General features: G+C 46.1%; 1 protein-coding gene and 1 long non-coding RNA gene across 6 annotated transcripts in view; one reads left to right on the forward strand and one right to left on the reverse strand.

Annotated features, from left to right (window-relative positions):
• The window catches only part of MYO1E (myosin IE), a 196,502-nt gene that overhangs the window by 140,811 nt on the left and 36,410 nt on the right, over nt 1-19,281 (forward strand). For all 4 annotated transcript variants that reach the window (XM_082733712.1, XM_082733713.1, XM_082733714.1 and 1 more), the window contains 6 exons: nt 328-414; nt 1,378-1,545; nt 2,867-2,952; nt 5,144-5,225; nt 10,302-10,408; nt 17,280-17,378. In XM_082733712.1, the coding sequence (XP_082589838.1) occupies nt 328-414; nt 1,378-1,545; nt 2,867-2,952; nt 5,144-5,225; nt 10,302-10,408; nt 17,280-17,378 (629 nt within the window). The remainder of the gene's footprint in view (nt 1-327; nt 415-1,377; nt 1,546-2,866; nt 2,953-5,143; nt 5,226-10,301; nt 10,409-17,279; nt 17,379-19,281) is intronic.
• On the reverse strand, nt 1,880-13,562 carry LOC309866244. Of its 2 annotated transcripts, XR_014312520.1 has the most exons (4): nt 13,145-13,562; nt 12,947-13,042; nt 8,845-9,044; nt 6,097-8,633 (listed from the first exon to the last, which is right to left on the reverse strand). It is a non-coding gene; the product is annotated as an uncharacterized lncRNA (long non-coding RNA). The 2 variants fall into 2 exon arrangements; XR_014312519.1 differs by lacking the exons at nt 6,097-8,633; nt 8,845-9,044 and adding an exon at nt 1,880-2,159.

Raw genomic sequence — 19,281 nt, forward strand, 5'->3', positions numbered from 1 at the left:
CACAGGGCTCAAACTAAAAAACTACCAAGCATGAGGCATCTGGCTAGTTCAGTTGGGAGAGCATTTGACTTTTCATCTCAGGGCTGTATGTGTGAGCCACACATTGGACAGAGTTTATTTAAAAAGAAAAAAGAAAGAAAGAAGATTACTAAGCAATGAGATATTCCTTTTCTATCCCTCTTAGGGGGAAAAAAATTTCCCATTTATGTCAAAGAGTATTCAGATTTTTCTTTCATGGTGAGCCCTGTACCTTTGCTCGTCATCTGTGTGGCGCCCTAGCTCATCTTCACTGGGTCATAATGTGAATTCCCGCTTTCTGTCCCTCAGGAAGAGTATGTTCAAGAAGGCATTAGATGGACACCCATTGAGTACTTCAATAACAAAATCGTGTGTGACCTCATAGAGAACAAAGTTGTAAGTATCTGTCTGGTGTGTCTCTTGTCTGCACACAGGTTTATGTCAAGTGGGTTTTTGTCTCTCGTATCCTTGTTCTAGAGTAAGCGAAGGGACAAGTCTGATTTGCACAGAATTTCAGCAATTACACCAGTTGTGTGTTTGGATGTCCGTATAGTAATATGAACATCTGTATATGAATAAAATCCCAATTTACAAATGGAAGTTGTTACTGAATTCTGAGAGCAGACGTCTGTTACCTAAATGGGTGGCAGAGCAACTGAAGAGGCATAGCATTGGCCCTACCTTCTGGACCATCTCTGCAGCTCGTAGGACTATAGCCCTAAAACTTAACCAACAAGAAGCTTGTAGGCAGAGATGGCCACAGTACTGTTTGTTTGATTTGGTTTTTTATAAAAGTCCAAAACTGGAAACTGCAAAAACATCCAAGGACAATCCGGTCATTAAATAAACTAGCATATCAGAGCAGGAAAACATAGGCATTAAAATAGTAAGTATGAAGACTATGTAAAGCATGAAGATTGTTCGTAAAATAGTGCTATGCAAAAAAAGTAACACATGAGAGAATGTGTCTGCCTTGTAACCGTGTAAACTATGCCTCTGTGGGTAGTAGGCTAAAAGCGAACATTAAGAAATGATTAGGGTCAGAGGAAAATGTTTTCCTTTTTCTTTTGGGTTTTTAAAAGCAACTTAGTACAAATGGGAGTCAGCAGATAGTGATCTGTATATGAGTTTGAATAGAACTTCAGGGAGTGAAACCTTTTTTTTGGAAATGGACTTTCCTCCATCATGAGATCTAAGTGTCTAAGTGGTAACTCCCTTTTGGGGTTATTAATGGCATTCTTGCTCAGAGGGAAAGACTGACTTTCAAGATGGTATCTTGAGTCTGGGGAGCTATTTCCTTGCTTGAGAAAAGACGCGATTAGCCGCTGACCTGGGGCTTTGCTCTCTTGGTCCCCTCAGAACCCTCCTGGGATCATGAGCATCCTGGACGACGTATGTGCCACAATGCATGCTGTGGGGGAGGGGGCAGATCAGACGTTGCTGCAGAAACTGCAGATGCAGATTGGGAGTCACGAGCACTTCAACAGCTGGAATCAAGGCTTCATTATTCACCATTATGCTGGAAAGGTATGTCTGGGGAGCAGGGCGGCCCCTTTTGAAAGGAGAAGTTACCCTTCCCAGTGTCTGTCTTCATGTTTTAAGCCTTTGGGTCTGTGATCTGTTTTCTCATGAGGCAACTGAGTAATGGTACCCACACAGCTTCATCTGCCTCGTTGTATTGTATTCATTCAGCATTCATCCATTCAACAGCATGGGCCTGGGAAGGGCAGTAGATTCTATCACATATTTTTTTTTTAAGATTTTAATTATTTATTTGACAGAGATTACATGTAGGCAGAGAGGCAGGCAGAGAGAGAGGGGGAAGCAGGCTCCCTGCTGAGCAGAGAGCCCGACATGGGATCACGACCTGAGCCGAAGGCAGAGGCCTTAACCCACTGAGCCACCCAGGCGCCCTGCTATCGCGTATTTTAAATCATGAACCACCCTGGCATGTATATTAACTGCTGAAGGAATGGGTTATCTTGCCTCTTGCTCCAGTCACAAGCCTGTATCCCCCTCTTCTGTGCCTGCTGGGAGTGTACATAAGGCTTGCTTTTGGGATCCCTGGCTGGCTCAGTCGGTAGAGCATCTGACTCTTGAACTGAGGATCGTGTGTTCAAGCCCCATGTTGGGCACGGAACCTATTTAAAATAAATAAAAATAAAAATAAAAATAAAAATAAGGCTTGTTTTTGATGTTAGTCCTCATAAGATGCATGATTTTGGCTGCCTCCCAGGTACCAGTCTTTGTACTGGTGATACAAAGATAAGTAAATTAAGGTCATGATATTTACGGTCTTCTAATCCTCTGGAAATGTACTGGTCTCACCTTTCATCCCCTTGAATCTCTTGTTAACCAGGGTCCCTGACCATGAGTTTTGGACTGACTTGATCCAATTATGATGCCATTTGTGAAAAAAATTCCAAAACCTCAGATGACATGCCCCGTTGGAATGGATTAATGAGCAGGAGTTTTCTTTCATTCTGTTGTAGTGAAAATTTAGGGAAAGAATTAGGTGTCCCACTAAACACCCCTATGGATTCACTGGAGAAGGGGTGGGTGATCATGGTAGCTGAGGTCCTAATTCTAGGTCATCTGGGCCATGTAGGCAGCCAGATAACCACTTATCAACATCCACACACCATCACCACCTAAATCTGCTAGCAAGTTAAATAAAACATGCACAGCCTTAATGTGACCGTTCACGATGAAATCCCAGTTGTACATCTGGAAATATTCACATTCTGGTAAGAATAGCCATGCCAACTTGAATTTTTTTTTTTCTTCTTCTTCTTCTTCAATGAAATAGTTACAGGATAAAATTAGATTTCTTTCCATTCTTGGCCAGGTATCCTATGACATGGATGGCTTTTGTGAAAGGAACCGTGATGTGCTTTTTATGGATCTGATCGAACTTATGCAGAGCAGTGAGCTGTAAGTGTGTTTGCCTTATCTGACAGGTGATATAGGTTTGCTGAAATTTTTACTATTAAAAAAAAAAAAACAACCAACTTGTGGCATTTGAATAGTCAGTAGTTAGTTCCTTTGAGCTCTTGGGTCTGGATTGTCACTGGGAAATTTGGTTTTTCAAAATAATTTTTCTTTTCCAATCCCATGTACCCCTAACATCTTCTGCCTCCAGATTCTACATGCCACGTGCATGCCCTTCCGGGCCCCCAGCTTCCTCATTTTCAGCAGTGATATCAGGGAGAGGCGACTATCCAGGAGTTGGGTTAGGATGGCCATTTCTGACTATCTAAGAGTGGAATGTTCTGATTCTCAGATACTTTGCCCTTAGACTATCATCCCAAGAATTTTGCATGGTCTCTTAATTTTTTGAATGCCTAATGGCTTTGCAGGATGTGAGATGACGTGTCCCCAAAGCACTTGGAAATAGCTCAAGAAGTTTGGGAAGGGCAACTTAAAAGGGATTTCCTTAGAGGTTTCTGTTAACTCTTAAGACCCTGTCTAAGCTCTGCTGGCAGGAGCTGGAGGGGCGTCCATCTGTCTTGCAAACTGCAAGAGCTCCCAGGACCAGCCCTGCTCTGCCCTCTCTTCCCTTCTTCCCTGCAAAGGTTCCCAAGATCCCAGGTAATGGATATAAAGTATAATTTACATGGTCAGGCCTGGGTATGCCAGGCAAATACAATATTGTACAGTCTTCCGGATTTTATAGTTTTTAGAGCTATCTCCAAGGAGGAGCTGCCCTGGGAGTCCCTGTTACTCAAGCTGTGGTAAGATTAAGGTGAACTTCCTTAGTCATCAGCTCTGAGTCTGACCATTTTCTAAGAAAACCAAGTGTGTGTTTCAGGCTTTGGGCATAAGTTGTCCTGCTCCACTTCATTCTCTACCCTTCATCTCCCCTCCCCTCCCCCCACCTCCCCGGCCCTCATCCCGTGCTGTACCTACCTCCCCTGTGCTCACACCCCCAGCTTTGGAGATCCCGGATTTGTTTTCGTTGGAAAACACACAGAATCGATTTGCTGTTCTCTGAAAAAGTCAGGTCAGCCCGCAGGTCCTGCCTTGTGGGTTTTTATGACCTGCTTTCAGATTTTTTTTTAATCATTAAAATTTCTGCTGAGTTTGAGAGCTGTGGACACACCCACGTAAACTCCTATCCTATAGACACAGTCTGTTGTTCATTAAACACGTTTACAGCAAAAAATCTGTAATCGCGTCTAGTTAAGTTGAAAGTAGATTGTGGGGAGAGTTCCTAGAAAATTCAAGATGGCCCCAAAGCCACTGGGGAGGAATTGAATTTGAGGGTCAGATTGGCAGTTTACATGGATGACTTTATTCCGTCACTCAGCACATAGTTATCAAGCACCCACTGCATGCCAGACTGTGTCCAGACACTAGGGGCACTGAGGTTACTAGGACATTGTCTCTGTCCCGTGTCTTGGTGCATGTGAACGAACACAGCTATATTGGAGCCACTAACGGAAATCTATCCAACAGGCAAAGGACTGGTGAATTACTACTGTTTGACTTAAAATGGCTTGTACTCAAAAGCACCGTTTGTCAAGGTTTTTTGTAGGGGCTGGAGACACAGTGGACTGCTGGCATTGAGTGGGCAAAGGTCACCATTGCTGCTAAATATCCTACAATGCGTAGGGCAGCCTAGCCCTCCCCACCCCAACAAAGAATTCTCCAGCCTCAGATCCCAATACCTATAGCGCCAGGATGGAGAAACCCTGCCTTAGATCAAATCAGGATCTGCACTGGATCTTGACAGTCCATACACACACCCGAGCTCCTGTGTGTCCTGCTAATCTTAACTCAGTGAACCCGTACTGACCCCCTCTGTGTGTCTTCTCTTCAAGGTGTACCTCGATTCCAGTGAGTAGGCAAATTCAAAAGGCAGAGTTTATAAAGTGCATTTTCCAGGCTTAGATGCTAAGATGTTCAGACCTTAGAGTTCTTCCTCTGTTTCTCTTGTCCACCGCTGATTTCCCCGAGTCACACCTTGGTGTGACTTGGTAACTCGTGTTTTGAGTCAGGTGGCCTTTCTGGAGCCAAGGTTATGTGCTTCTGGATGGCCTTCCTTTCCATTCTCCGTGGAAGCAGGCTTTCATCCCCCAAGGTACCCACTGATGGCTAATCCTTTCTCCTTCTCCCTTTCCAGACCTTTTATAAAGTCTTTATTTCCGGAAAATCTGCAAGCTGACAAGAAAGGGCGCCCAACTACTGCTGGAAGCAAAATAAAGGTTGGTTCTGTTTGGGGAGGGTTAGAGATTCCTGTACAAGGCAGGGTTTTCTAGGAGTTGGGACCTGTACCCTTGGTCCAGGATGAAGTCAGTGAGATGTAACAGCCTGGTTACAGAAGTTGCCCAGAAGTAATGCTTGAAAAAAGGGACAGGATTCACACCGAATTTGACTTGGCTGTCCTGAAACCCCAAATGGGTATCAGATACCTCCTAAGCTTCACAGTTAGCAGATGACAGTCAGCTGCTTTCTGAGAGGAAATGGCTTTAGTCAGAATTTGGAAGAATTCACATTAAATGATAAGAGAAAATTTTAGGATTGAGAGCCACAGTTTGGATTCCAATGACCTTTTTCCAGACTGGACCCTGACACTTTCTAATTAGGAAACTTTCACATACCTGGAATCCTCCGGGGTCTCACGGGGACAGTACATCCACCCTCCCCACTGGGTGTTGTAAGCCCCTCCTTTCTGCGGATTATGGGCACACCTGGCCCCCTCGTGTCTTAACATCTAGAAGGAGTTCTTCCAGCTTTTGGGAGCCCCTGTAGAGAGTGCCCTGTGTTAATCTGAGCCACTGTATGATGAAGTTCATGGTCCCTAAGTACACTCTGAATTTAGAGCTTGTGTCAGGCACACTTAATCATATAATTCTGTGAGAAAGTCACTAAACTATTTTTAAACCATCATACCAGTTAAATACGACCTCAGTTTGATACTCTGTGGGATTATCAAATGATTAACAGTAGGGCTCTGGGGACACGGGTGTCCCTCGTGTGTGTTGAAATCCCAGCTCTGGCTTTTATTAGCTTGTGATTGCCAGCAAGTTGCCTAAACTCTCAGTGCCTCTTTTTGCTTTATCTGTAAGGTGGAGATCTCTGTACCTATCTCAAGGGGGGACTGGGATCTGGAATTCAGCAATCCATCTAAGACACGGAGCGCACTGCCCGAGACATCAGACACACAGAATGTACCTGGTCACTGATGACACTCGGCTCCATCAGCGGCCCCATCCCCCACGTGCGCCATGCTTACTCGCCTCCTTCTTAGTGGACTCTTGTCTGCGCATGTCCGTGGCCCCTCCCTGGCTCTGTGCCTCCAGATTCTTCTCCCTTCCTCTCCCTCCCCTCGACAGCCCCTGCCATTGGACTCCATAGTTGTTGTCCGTTCTTGTTGCCAGCTCTCTTCTCTGTCTCCTGTATGGAAGCCTGCCTCCCCAGCCCCTGAGGGCAAGAACACGGGCTGGGATAAAGGAAACCATCATCAAAACCTCACAGCAATGGGAAGATCCCAGGCGAGACCAGCCTTCAGGTGTGGAGGAGGAAGTCCGATGCAAGCTCCGTTCTGAACTAGATTGTAGAGTCCTCTGGGACCGGGAACAGTCACATTCAGAGTACCAGAGACGTGTGGTCGCCCCGGGATGATCTCTGGATTGGGTTCACTGGAGCGAGAGTCCAGAGCAGAGAGCAGATGCCATTCTCATGAGGCCCCAGAGAGTAACGTCTGTGCGAGGCTTCTGACTCATGCCTTTACTTCCAGGTCCTGGATAAGGATTAGCTCTGGGCTGGAAAATCTAGTCACAAGACAGTCACATTCAGATCCAAGGGGCCCAGATCATCAAGGTCACAATGACTCACTTTCAAGTGGTCTGGATTCTCTGTGGAGTTTATTCCCTATAAAACAGAGGGTGGAGGTAGAGGCGTTTTTCTCCTCGTTAGAAGATGTGACCTCTTTCTTTCTTTCCTATTTTTGTCTGGTTCAGTGCTCAAAATTGCCACCTTCTGGGTGTGCTCAAAATATTCAGCACTGCAAGGGCTGCAATGATGACTATTGTTTGGGGAGGTCAACCTCAAGTCAGCCAGCTTAAGTAGGATTTTCATGCTGCCCATATTCTCACTTCTGGGGTACCCTCCTTCGTGGACTGTGTGACCCGTGTCCGTTCGATGGTTTACTTCCATGTAGGGATAAAAGTCTCCCTGTTTTACAATCCCCTCTAAAACATGTGTTAGAGACGGATAGCCATGGTGAATCTCTTAGAGCTCTTCCATCCACAATACTTTGCAGATACCAAGTGTCCTCTTAATGATGTCCGTGAAGGCACACATTTAAAGGGATATGGAATTCCTTGGAAGAGGAATTAAATTTATGTTTAAGGTGGTTTTAGTGTTGGGTATTCTATTGTATTCCAACTCTTTAAAATTGCAAACTGATCTGTAGGATCTAATTAATGAATATTCATTTGGTGAGAACTCCTGTTTTCTTATCTGCAAATCATAGTATGCTCCATTTAATAGCAATTTCTGATGTTGAGGCTTCACTAAATTCTACATTGTCATGGCTCCAAGGGACCAGTTTTGCAGTGAGAGTCAAAGGTAGATGCTGTGGGAAATTGCACGGAGCTCAGCACTGGCCAAGTGCCCAGGCCGGTGGCTTCGTCTGAGTGAGAGCAGACTCTGGTGGGGTGGATGCCTCAAGAGGCGAAAGCATCATGTGGGGACGGGACTTAGTGATTTCTAACATCTTTTCCAACCTTTAGATTAAGATAAATAGCAGTCTTCTAGTTCCATCCACTTAGTTTACAGATGGGGAAACTGAGGCCCAGAGAAATTTAGTGGTTTGTCATGTAGCTTGCCAACTGTAGAGGCAGGACCCCAGCTCGGGTTGATGGTAGAACAAGGCATCTTGACCCTAAGCCTTTTCTCGCTGTCCTGTCTGCATGTTTTGCCTTGTGCTTCTGTTGGACAAGTCCCTCTGGTAGCCTTCTGTCCTCACTGCTGGGCTGTTCTGGCTGTTCCGGGTAAATCCAGTTGCTGCTTCCCAGCCGCCTCAGGAGACCTCTAAGGTTGACTCACAGCTGAATTCAGGTGTAGTCCTATTTGCCGAAATGAATTTTCCCACAACCTGAAGGCTTTATCTACTCCTCACTCACGATGTTAATTCCTCTTATATCACACCAAAAACCATCTCCTGTCTTCCTTACGAAGGCAGGATAGCTTTGTGGTTAGGGAACAGACCTGGTAGGCTGCACACTTGAGTTTAAGCCTCAGCGCCAGTCACTAAGGGCGCCACCTTGAGCAATCCTTTCTTTACGGCACTGTTTCCACGTCTTAAAAAATTGGAATAATGATAATACTAGCAGCTAGCACTTAGAGTCGTGAAGTAGAGATGAGAAGGCCTGTGTGTTTCGCCCCTTGGGCACGTTCAGTAAATGTCATCCCATTATTACTCGGGAGCTGGAGCGACCCATGTCAGATGGCTGGTCCCTCGGGTCACGTTTCCCCTTCTCTGCGCTCAGACTAAGGTGAAAAGAAGGTGTGCTGTTAAAAACTTAGGACTGAAGAGTCTGCCAAGTGATTCTTGGGAATTAAAAAGGCTTGATAAAATTAAAATATTAAAAAAAAATTGGGGGCGCCTGGGTGGCTCAGTGGGTTAAGCCGCTGCCTTCGGCTCAGGTCATGATCTCAAGGGTCCTGGGATCGAGTCCCACATCGGGCTCTTTGCTCAGCAGGGAGCCTGCTTCTCTCTCTCTCTCTCTGCCTGCCTCTCTGTCTACTTGTGATCTTTCTCTGTCAAATAAATAAATAAAACCTTTAAAAAAAATAAATAAAAAAAAATTGGGGGACTTGAAAAGAACCTTTGTTATGAGCAGGCTCTGTCACCTCCTATGTTGCGAAGATCATCAGAGTTGATCTCGAACACGGTGGACATCGACAAGAGGCGATGGCAGTCCCTTCACTTTTTCACTGTAGGGCTCTGCTTGGGCTTTACAGAATCTGCAGCTTCGTCTTTCTAAGCATTGCAGAACGTGCTGTATTCTGCACATCTAAACCGAGAACACAATTCACCAGGGAATCTCTTGCTTTGAATATACCCAAGAGTTTTTCTCAAGGGTTTCAGATTTCCCAAACCCATGATAGCAGCAAAGCCCTAATTGCGAGAGGGCTGTCTGCTGTAGGCAGATCCCTTCTGCTGACTTGGTCATGGCTTTCTGGCTTTCAAGATCCCTCCTCTCTGTTGTCTCTGAGAGGTTTTCTCTCTTCACACTGATTTGCTCGGGAGGAGAGTTTGCTTGGGCCGCCTCCTCGGCCCCACAAGGGCTTAGCCGTGTGGTGGTGGGAATGCGGATGTGGGCCCTGCTCCTGTTTCTTCCAAGCTGGAGATGCTCCTGATTTGAAATGCAACATAAACGATTCTAGCTTTATTTATGTGGCTCTCTGTGCTTGAGCCTGGTTTCCTTTTGGGTACCCCGTGTGCAGGTGGTGAGAGATGATTTCAGATTGAGTATTTGGCAGAGGAGCGGGTTTGTAAAAGGACATGCTGAGGAAGGTGTATGAAGTGAGATTTTTGATGTATCTCCCACCCTTTATGTTTCCATCATTTTCTTTTTTAAAAGATTTTATTTATTTGACAGACAGAGATCACAAGTAGGCAGAGAGGCAGGCAGAAAGAGAGAGAGGAGGAAGCAGGCTCCCTGCTGAGCAGAGAGCCCAGTTCGGGGCTTGATCCCAGGACTCTGGGATCATGACCTGAGCCTAAGGCAGAGGCTTTAACCTACTGAGCCACCCAGGCGCCCCTATGTTTCCATTATTTTAATGGTTGGGTTGCCCAGCAAGAGAGTACGGGGGCTTTGACGCTTTATCCTTGCAAATAATCTCTCCTTCCCACCCTACCCTCGAACCAAAAGAAAAAAAAGTTCATGAGAACAATGTGTTGCAAAGGCCCACAATCAACATAAACTTAATTTGTTAATAACTGGCCTGCTTCCTTGTTTCTCACAAAAACACCTGTTTGTGAAGATTTACTGGCTTTGTTGTTTTGCTTTATTTTATTAACTAGACTAAAAAGACCTGGTTGTTTTCAAAAATACAGTTTCAAACCCATTTGTAAGTGTTAAAATCGTCATAAAAGTCAGTAGAGCCTTGAGAAAGGAAGTTGACCAGAAGGAAGCTTGATGAACAGGTTGTTACGAAGATTAACTTCTAGCTATTTCCACGGTAGAGTTTCATAGCTCCCCTTTGACAGTTGGTCTGCTTGAGAGAAAGTGCCATGTTTCCGTCTGATGTTACTCTTCCCCTTCTAGAAACAAGCCAACGACCTTGTGAGCACCCTGATGAAATGTACCCCTCACTACATCCGCTGCATAAAACCGAACGAAACCAAGAAGCCCAGAGACTGGGAGGAAAGCAGGTATGGCTAAGACGGCAGACAGTGGGGTGGAAGGTGAAAGCCAGCTGAGGTGCGCCTGGCCTGTGTTCCCTCTGCTCAAGATGGGCCACCGATCCCCAGGGCAGAAGCAGTTTAAATTGTTTTCAGATGTGTTTCATGTCCTTGTGTCTTAACTTTTTCATGACGAATTAACTTTTTCCTTCCTTGTCTTTTCCTCACATTTTAGCAGTGCCATTCAGCTCAGAATTAGAAATTTATAATGTTGATCTTGGCTAGTCTGGGGACAGACGGGAAACGGGGGGGAGCCTTCATACTGCAGAGTCGGGCGGGTTGTAAACTTAGTTGGAGGCCCTGTGTAGACGTTCTTAGTCCACTTAGCTTCTCACTGGTAGCCACAGGACGAGGCCTCGCGTGCTCAGCTCGGGGTTCAGAGCAAAGGTCTGAAGGGCTGGTTGCAAAACCATCTGTCATTTACTGTTGCTCTTGGGGGTCTTGGGGGCATGTGCTAGGTCTGGTTCCAGCCCCTGAGGACTCACTGTGTTCCTGAGCAGAGTGATGACTCCCTCCAGGAGGGATCAAGCCCCGGGAGGCGTGTGACATAGGGCGTGCAGCGAGCCCTCTCCCCTCGGACCCCTGAGGAATTCTGGGCCACCATTCCTCCTACAACTGCCGTTAGGGATGTGGGCTCTGCAGGCTGGAATGGGGGTGTTGAGTGGGAAAATGTTAAGGATGACTGGCGAGTACAGTTTTATCCAACAGGCAGCTCCAGACACACACGCCTAAGACTGACACCAGCATCCGTGAGCACAGGGGAAGCAGGACTGAGGCAAGGCGTTACGGATATGGGACAGGAGGGAGGAGCCCGCCTTTGTCACCAGGCAGTCAGGTCCCCAGACAGGGGCATGCAGAATTACGATCTTTTTTGTTTTCTCTCTTGGAGAAAAGTAGGCAGAGTTAGGTATCTAGCGACGTATCAAGGTTCAGCTCCGCAACGGCAAGACAAGACGTGTGTAGGTCCGTTCCCATCCTGCCGGCGAGATCCTTTCTAGGCATGGCAGGCCGTTACGAGAAGGAAAAGACGAGTGGGGAGGAAAGTGCCCAGGCCCCAGCGTTCAATATCCGCCATTCCTTGTTGGTGTTTTCTCACGTCCCCTGCAACCTGAATCTGTTTTCTCACCTCACGATGCTGCGGGATATGGCAGCCTTCCATTTCCTCTGTCTGCGGCATTCTGAGGGATCTCGTCTGTAGGTCCATGCTTCTCAAGCGTCGTTTCTACCCAGGGGCTGACCGCGATTCTTCTCGAACGTTATTGGGTAATGACACGGAGCCTCAGAGGAGGGACCCGCTCTGCCAGCCCATCAGTCCGGCTTGCAGGGACTCTTGCATTATTAGCAGACTCTACAGTCTTCCTCTACGTCAAGGTGACCCTAATCCAGCATCTAATCTGCCCTAAGAATTATTCTCCTGACTTTTCCAGGTGACAGCGCTTGCGCTCCTTCCCAGCAGCTGTCCCGTTTCCCGGCAGTCTTCTCTCCCACGGCAGTTGCTCTGAAGGAAGGTGGAATCCGACCACCCCCCTTCTTGGTCATTCCCCTGGAGGTGCTTAATTTGCCTTCTGCTTTTCTGAAACGTGTCCCTCACTTTCTCCTTTGAGGCTAAGAAGGTAGCAGCACTGTTACTTCTTCCCACCTGAAGATAGAAGATGTCTACTTATTGATTGATTGATTTAGTTCTCAAGCTTCTGGATACACCAGAGTACCCCTTAGAGGGCTTGGTAAAACCTGGGTTGCTGGGCCCTGCTTCTGGAGATTCTGATTCAGTGGGTTTGGGTAGGGCCCAGAAATGTGCGTTTTTAAAGATTTATTTATTAGAGAAAGAGAGAGAAAAAACAAGCAGGCTCCCTGCCGAGTGTGGAGCCCCACAGAGGGCTTGATTCCAGGAGCCTGAAATCATGACCTGAGCCAAAACAGATGCTTGACTGAGCCACCAGAAGCTCCTCCGTGATGCTAGTGTGGGTGGTTTGGGTCTCCCACTTTGAGAACAGCTGGTCTAGAGCGAAGGGCTGGCCTGGGAGTTGGAAGGGCTGTATTGTGGTGCTGGCCTGTCACTAAGTGGTTTGAGTGAGACATTTCATCTCCTCAGTCCTCAGTTTCTTCTTCATTAAACTGAGAGTGTCCGTTCCGAATGGGATCTCCTTCAGTCTGACAGAATGTCTCTCCCAGACCTGGGGGGGCTGTCAGCCTGCCTCTGCCTGTCTCTGTGTCACTCCCATCCTCCCCGCTCCCACGTGCACACGCATACGCACCTCGCTCCGTCCCAGGCACATATACACACCCAGTAGAAGGCGGGTGACACAGACAACCTCAGAAACAGATTACAGGATCTTGGAAGCAGACGTAGTGCTAAGGGGTGCTTTAGGCCGTCTTTCCCCCAGCCCCCACTTCAAATCCCACCCAACTCCCCGGCCCCGGCCCTTTCCAATAAACGTCATCTTCAATGAAAGCATCTTGCTCTGCCTACAGATGCAGCCCACCCCTGCCCAGCACATGCTCCCTTACCCTGTGTAGATTGCTCTGCTCCAAGTCCCTCTATTATAGAAATCTTGCGTTTTCTCAACCCTGATGCTGTCTTCTCATAAAATCCAAATTGATTCACTGAAATAGCAAAAAATGGAGAGATTAAGACAGAGATAACGTTTATCCGTAAATCCCCATAAAATCCCCCACAGTGGTGCTTTCCTTTATTTATTTACTTACTTATTTATTTAAAATCACATCACTGGGGCACCTGGATGGCTCAGGGGGTTAAGCCTCTGCCTTCGGCTCAGGTCATGGTCTCAGGGTCCTGGGATTGAGCCCCGCAATCAGGCTCTCTGCTCAGCGGGGAACCTGCTTCCCCCCGTCTCTCTGCCTGCTTGTGATCTCTCTCTCTGTCAAATAAATAAATAAAATCTTTAAAAAAAAATAAAATAAAATCACATCACTTACTTGCCTTGCAATAAGGAACTTCATAACATCCATTTGTGTAAACAGGTGTTAAGAAGTCTGCAGTATTTGTGGGTCAAGTGTTGATATATATTACAAATGGGATTGCTTCCTGGGATGCGACCCTCCCTCCAATCCCGGTTCGGGTTTATTATGTGACAGATGGTTTCATTCCTTCTGAGTGTGGAGAAGTTAGGGGCTGTAAAAGGGCACTGTGCTTCATTGGTGGGGATTACACGGTCAATTGAAGTTCTCGGTGGACAGGGTTACTCATTCCACAAGTTTATGGGGTGTGGTTTATTTTTCTTTTCCTGTTGAAAATGTGTTTTTGTTTGGCTCTGGCAAAGTTGCCTGCCCTGGGTTCTGAATTGCTGTTCTAGCAGAGTTCTCAGGCCTTGACCTACTTGTATTAACGGCGAAGGAAAGTCTTGACGAAGACTTGCCCCAAGGGAACCATTGGGCATTGCCAGCCTGGCTGATGTTTACTGAGGAAGAGACAGTGCAAGGTTATGCAAAAGTCAACTTGGATCCTTTGGTTAAATAAAATGCTAAACAATATGGAATTTGCTAAACCGATTGTCCTGTGGAAGAAAGTTTCTGTAAGACAATTTTCGGGGCGCCTGGGTGGCTCAGTGGGTTAAAGCCTCTGCCTTCAGCTCGGGTCATGATCCCAGGGTCCTGGGATTGAGCCCCACATCGGGCTTTCTGCTCAGCAGGGAGCCTGCTTCCCTTCCTCTCTCTCTGCCTGCCTCTCTGCTTACTTGTGATCTCTCTGTCACACAAATAAATAAATAAAGTCTTTAAAAAAATTTAAAAAAAAAAAGACAATTTTCTGGTGATGGAGGTTAACAGTGAATGAAACAGTGTTTTAGCATGAAGCTTATTCTATCCTATGGAATCTATGGAAATGGAACGTTTCTTTGAATCAGTGGGTGATGCATTCCCTACCTCAAAAGCGTGGGATAAAGCCAGTATTTACGAAAAATACTTAAAATGAACAAATACCCGGGGCATCTGGGTGGCTCAGTTGGTTAAGCATCTGACCCTTGGTTTCAGCTCAGGTCATAATCCTGGGATCAAGCCCCACATCGGGCTCCTCTGTCAGAGGGAAGTCTGCTTAAGATTCCCTCTCTCCCTCTGCTCTTCCCCCTGCTCGTGTGCCCTTTCTCTAAAGCAAATTAAAAAAAAAAAAAAAAACTTTGTAAAACAATGATCAAATACCTCTAATTGACACCCTTGTTTATTTTCCTTAGCAGAGAAAAGGTCAGTGGTGAGTTTTGGAATTGGAGGATAGGAGAAGGGAAAATTAATTACTTCCTTAAATCTGATTTCCACTGTTAGTTAGCCAGACACGTGTCGCGAATCAAGTGCGGATATTGAATATTACTTTCTATAAAGTTGTTTTGTTTTTGGTTTTTTTAGGTTTTTATTTATTTGACACACAGAGATCACAAGTAGGCAGAGAGGCAGGCAGAGAGAGAGGGGGAAGCGGGCTCCCCACTGAGCAGAGAGCCCGATGCCGGGCTCAATTCCAGGATCCTGAGATCAAGACCTGAGCCAAAGGCAGAGGCTTAACCCTCTGAGCCACCCAGGTGCCCCTCTATAAAGGTTGTTTTAAAAAGTACTTCTCTTGAAGGAGCTGACATTTCTGGATACTGGTCAAGTAAGACCAATGGGACTCGAGACTTTCCTTACTCGTCCCTCACTGTGTGACCTCGTCCTGCCTGGGCCAGTCCAGGCTCCACCCCCTCATCCAGCTTAGTTTTTCTCCTGCTCCTTCCTCTCCCACTGCCCCAGGCCACAGCCTTTCCCACCTTTGTGCCTTCACTTCCACGGTGCCCCCCCTGCCTTTCCCTCCTCTGCCTCTGGTGAATTCAACTCATCCTTCCAGACCCAAAATCCATTTCTGTCTCTCGTCTCCGGTCCTGGTTTACTTATTGTAGCTGCAAATGCAGGAGAACGATAGCAGCTTCATGTCGTGTGTGCCAGGAGCCAGCTCAGGACTCCCTATGCCGTGTACCCAGTTAGGAAGGAAGAACTAACGTCACCATCCTCTCTCCAGACGTGGGAAGTGGGGCACAGAGAGGTTACACAGTGGCAGAGCTAAGGCCATGCCGGGAAGCCAGCTCCAGGTCCTGGCTGTGCACCTCCATGCCTCCTGCAAAGTCTGCAGTGGGAATCTGCCGTCCTTTCCCGGTTCCCTAGCAGCTGCCGAGGGCAGCGCAGAAGGCCCCATCGCGGTTGCTAGCACGTGCACAGCTTCGTCAGGGTTGGGGCTCGCTGTGAGCCTTGTTGGAGAGACAGGTGTGGGGTCCCCTGTGAAGCTGGACAAGGCCGCTGCTAGTGGGCTCACCGGTGCAGCAGGTCACAGAGGTCACGAGGGGCCATTCCTCGGGAGCATCACTAGTGCGGCTTCACCCCAAATATACTCAGTGGGGAGAAGGCCGCTGCCTCCGCACTACGGCACAATTTCTCATTCCCCTCAAATACCATATTTCCCAGTGTCCGCATTCAGCCAGCCCATGTCATGTACAGCAGAGGCCCCACTGCCCTCCCCGAGGGGACGCTCATAAGCCCATGGCTGGGATCTGCCACTCTGCTTCCAGGACACTTTGCTTCTCTGGAAGGGGTGAGGCATTTTCACCAGCGTGCGCCCCCCCCACCCCCACTCTGTCCCCTCCTCGGACCTATCAGGCCTACTAAGCCAGAATCCTCAAGGGACAGGGTAGGGGACATTTGCTCTGACGTGAAAATCCCGTGTGAGAACACAATCTAGTAGGACCTGCCTCTGTTTTCCAAAACACACTGGCAGTTGCTGATTCTTATAAAAACCAACTAAAACTATCATTTACATATGTCATTAGAGAATTTTTCATTTAGGTGTTTGAAATTATTTTATATGCCCTTTCTTCTGTTGCATATGAAAAGCTGAGATGTGTGATCTCCTTAGGTCTAGAGTCACTATAAAATTTAGGTAGGGAACAAAAATAGCTCCAGTGTCGTTTAAATCCAAAGTTAAAAGTTCTTCCCTTTAGTCTTTTGAAAAACAGATACTTCTGTTCATAATCTCTGTGACAGGCATATGGCTTTTTGTTTTACCATTTTTGGAAATAGATGTGTGGCATCTTCTGTAATTGCTGTATTTCACAAAGAAATTTTTTTTTTTTAAAGATTTTATTTATTTATTTGACAGAGAGAGATCACAAGTAGGCAGAGAGGCAGGCAGAGAGAGAGAGAGAGGAGGAAGCAGGCTCCCTGCCGAGCAGAGAGCCCGATGCGGGACTCGATCCCAGGACCCTGAGATCATGACCTGAGCCGAAGGCAGCGGCTTAACCACTGAGCCACCCAGGCGCCCTCACAAAGAAATATTTTTAAGATGAATATTCTATAACCTGAGGGTCAGCTCAGACTCTGAACAGTATAAATTATAGTTTGTTTGTTTGTTTGTTTGTTTGTCTTTGAGAGGAGGGGGAAGGGCAGAGGGAGAAGGAGAGAGAGAAAGTCCTGAGCAGGCCCCATGTGCAGCAAGGAGCCCAGTGTGGGACTCGATCTCACAACTCTGAGTTCATATGTCCCAAGCCAAAATCGAGAGTGAGAGTGAGATGCTTAACCAACTGAGCCATCCAGTCGTGTGTGTGTGTGTGTGTGTGTGTGTGAGAGAGAGAGAGAGAGAGAGAGAGAGAAATTCAGCTGTGTACATTTAAAGATCAGATTAGCTTTTATTCAATGATTCCTGAATAGGGCAACATCCCATCTAATATATCTTCATAAAATGAAGCTCCTAAATTGTAGTCTTTTTAATGTGTCCTTGCTGCTTATAACTGGGGGTTTGCGGGGATAGTGTGGCTAGGAGAGCCAGATGGAAGAATTATCCAGTGATATCCTGGCTCACTTTCCTCCTTTACAGAGTGAAGCATCAAGTAGAATACCTGGGTCTGAAAGAAAACATTCGAGTGAGAAGAGCTGGTTATGCCTATCGGCGCGTCTTCCAAAAATTCCTGCAGCGGTAAGAAACTGGTGACTGTGGATTCTTTTGGGTTTCTTTTCTGTTTTTTGTTGTTTCATTTGTTTTTGTTTTTTTGCTTTGAAAAGGTTTTTTTCAGATATAATTCACTTACTATAGCATTCACACCTTAAAGTATATAATTCTTTGGCTTTTAATGTATTCTTAGACTTGGGCATCCTTCACCACAATTAGTTTGAGGACATTTTCATCACCCCAAAAAGAAACCCCACTTCCCTAGTTGCCAATCCCTGATTCTCCCCTCACCTCCTGCCCGAGGCACACACTTCTTTCGGTCTAGAAAGAATTTTAAAATATTGCTATATTCTGGCCATTGCGTAGAAATAGTCTCACGATATGTGTTCTTCGGGTCTGGCTTCTTTCAGTTTGTGTTATGTTTTTACGGGTTGCCTGCCCTGTGGTGTGTATCTGTGCTTCATCTCTACCCGCTGCCCAGTAATACTGGCTTGCGCCAATATTGCGATGCTATATTACATTTTACTCGTTCGTCCGTCAGCTAGCTGATGGGCATCCGTTGTTTCCACTTTTTGGTCAGTGATGAGTCACAGAGAAAGCTGCGGTCAGCGTTCATCTACACACTTGTGTGGACATGTGTTTTAATTTCTCTTGGATGCTCACCAACAAGGGAATTACCGCATCCTCTGGTAACTCTTCGTTGTACCTTATTGATGAATTGTGAGATTGGGTTCCAGCGTGGCTGTACCATTTTGTTTCCCCACCCAGCAGTGTTCGAGGGTTCTCCTTGCCGATTTGCTAGTATCTGACTTCGGTAGCACCTATCCTGGTGGGTGTCAGGACGTGGTTTTGTTGTCATGTCCCTGATGGGAAATAAGCATATTTCATGTGCTTATTGGTCTTCAGAGAAGTGTCTGTTCAGCAGCTTTGCCCATTTTTAAATCAAGCTGTTTGTCCCTTTTTATTAAGTTGTAACAATTCTTTTTACCATTGCTTATTGTAGAATAAATCGGTAGCCACAAGTGTTTGGTCTGCTTAGTGTAACACACCAGTTCGGGGATTCATGATAATTGTGACATGGGAAGGTTTAACTTGACTGACCAAATTAGTAGTATGAAGATGATTTCAGGAAACCTACTTAAGAAAATAAGCTTAAAGTATTTAACCTCAAAATTTTTGTAGAGCCCATGTATAAACTTAAACTGATTTTCACGTTTCTGTTAAAGCGTATTTGACAAGACCTTTACTCAAATTGCTCTTATATTGTGCTCCTTATTTTTGAAAAGGATAGAATTTAGTGTCCTTAATATTACATGGTTTTAACTTCTCTTAACAATTTGAAGTTAATGGGCTCCCACTGTATTTTCTACATCTGTTTACTCTCATTTAAGAGAGAAGGAAGCCATATATTCGCATTTTAATCAGAAAATAATTATGTCTTCGGGGTATAGCTAGAGGAGCAGAATATAAGAATTTTTTTTTTTTTAATTCAAATTTTATGTAACAAAGAGGTAGCCGGCTGAGGAAGAGCGTCGTTAAGGTTTTGGACATAGAGTAATTCTAATGAAGCAGGGTTTCCTTGAGGACTTTCGTTGTTTATTTTGTCCTGAGATTGGAATGGCTGGCCTACCGGTCGCCAGTGTGGGTGGTTGTATGTGGAAGGTCATTGATGTGGAAGATCAAGAGAGACTTAACAGAAGGGTGGGTCTTTCCATACAGTAAAGCCCCATTGACTCTCTCCACAAGATTCTGGATAGTTTGAGAGGCAGACTAGACATGAAATCTACCCTCATGGCTCTCTGAACTGATGAAAGGGCCCACTCCACCTAGGGTGGAAACAGAACTGTATGGAAAGACATATTTAGGAGGTTGAGAAAAGAAATCTGCCAAGTTCTTGCATGATGATAGCAGCAAACATCTGCTGACAAAC

The sequence above is a fragment of the Mustela nivalis genome (genome assembly GCF_964662115.1).
Source record: "Mustela nivalis genome assembly, chromosome: 6".
Lineage (NCBI taxonomy): Eukaryota > Metazoa > Chordata > Mammalia > Carnivora > Mustelidae > Mustela > Mustela nivalis.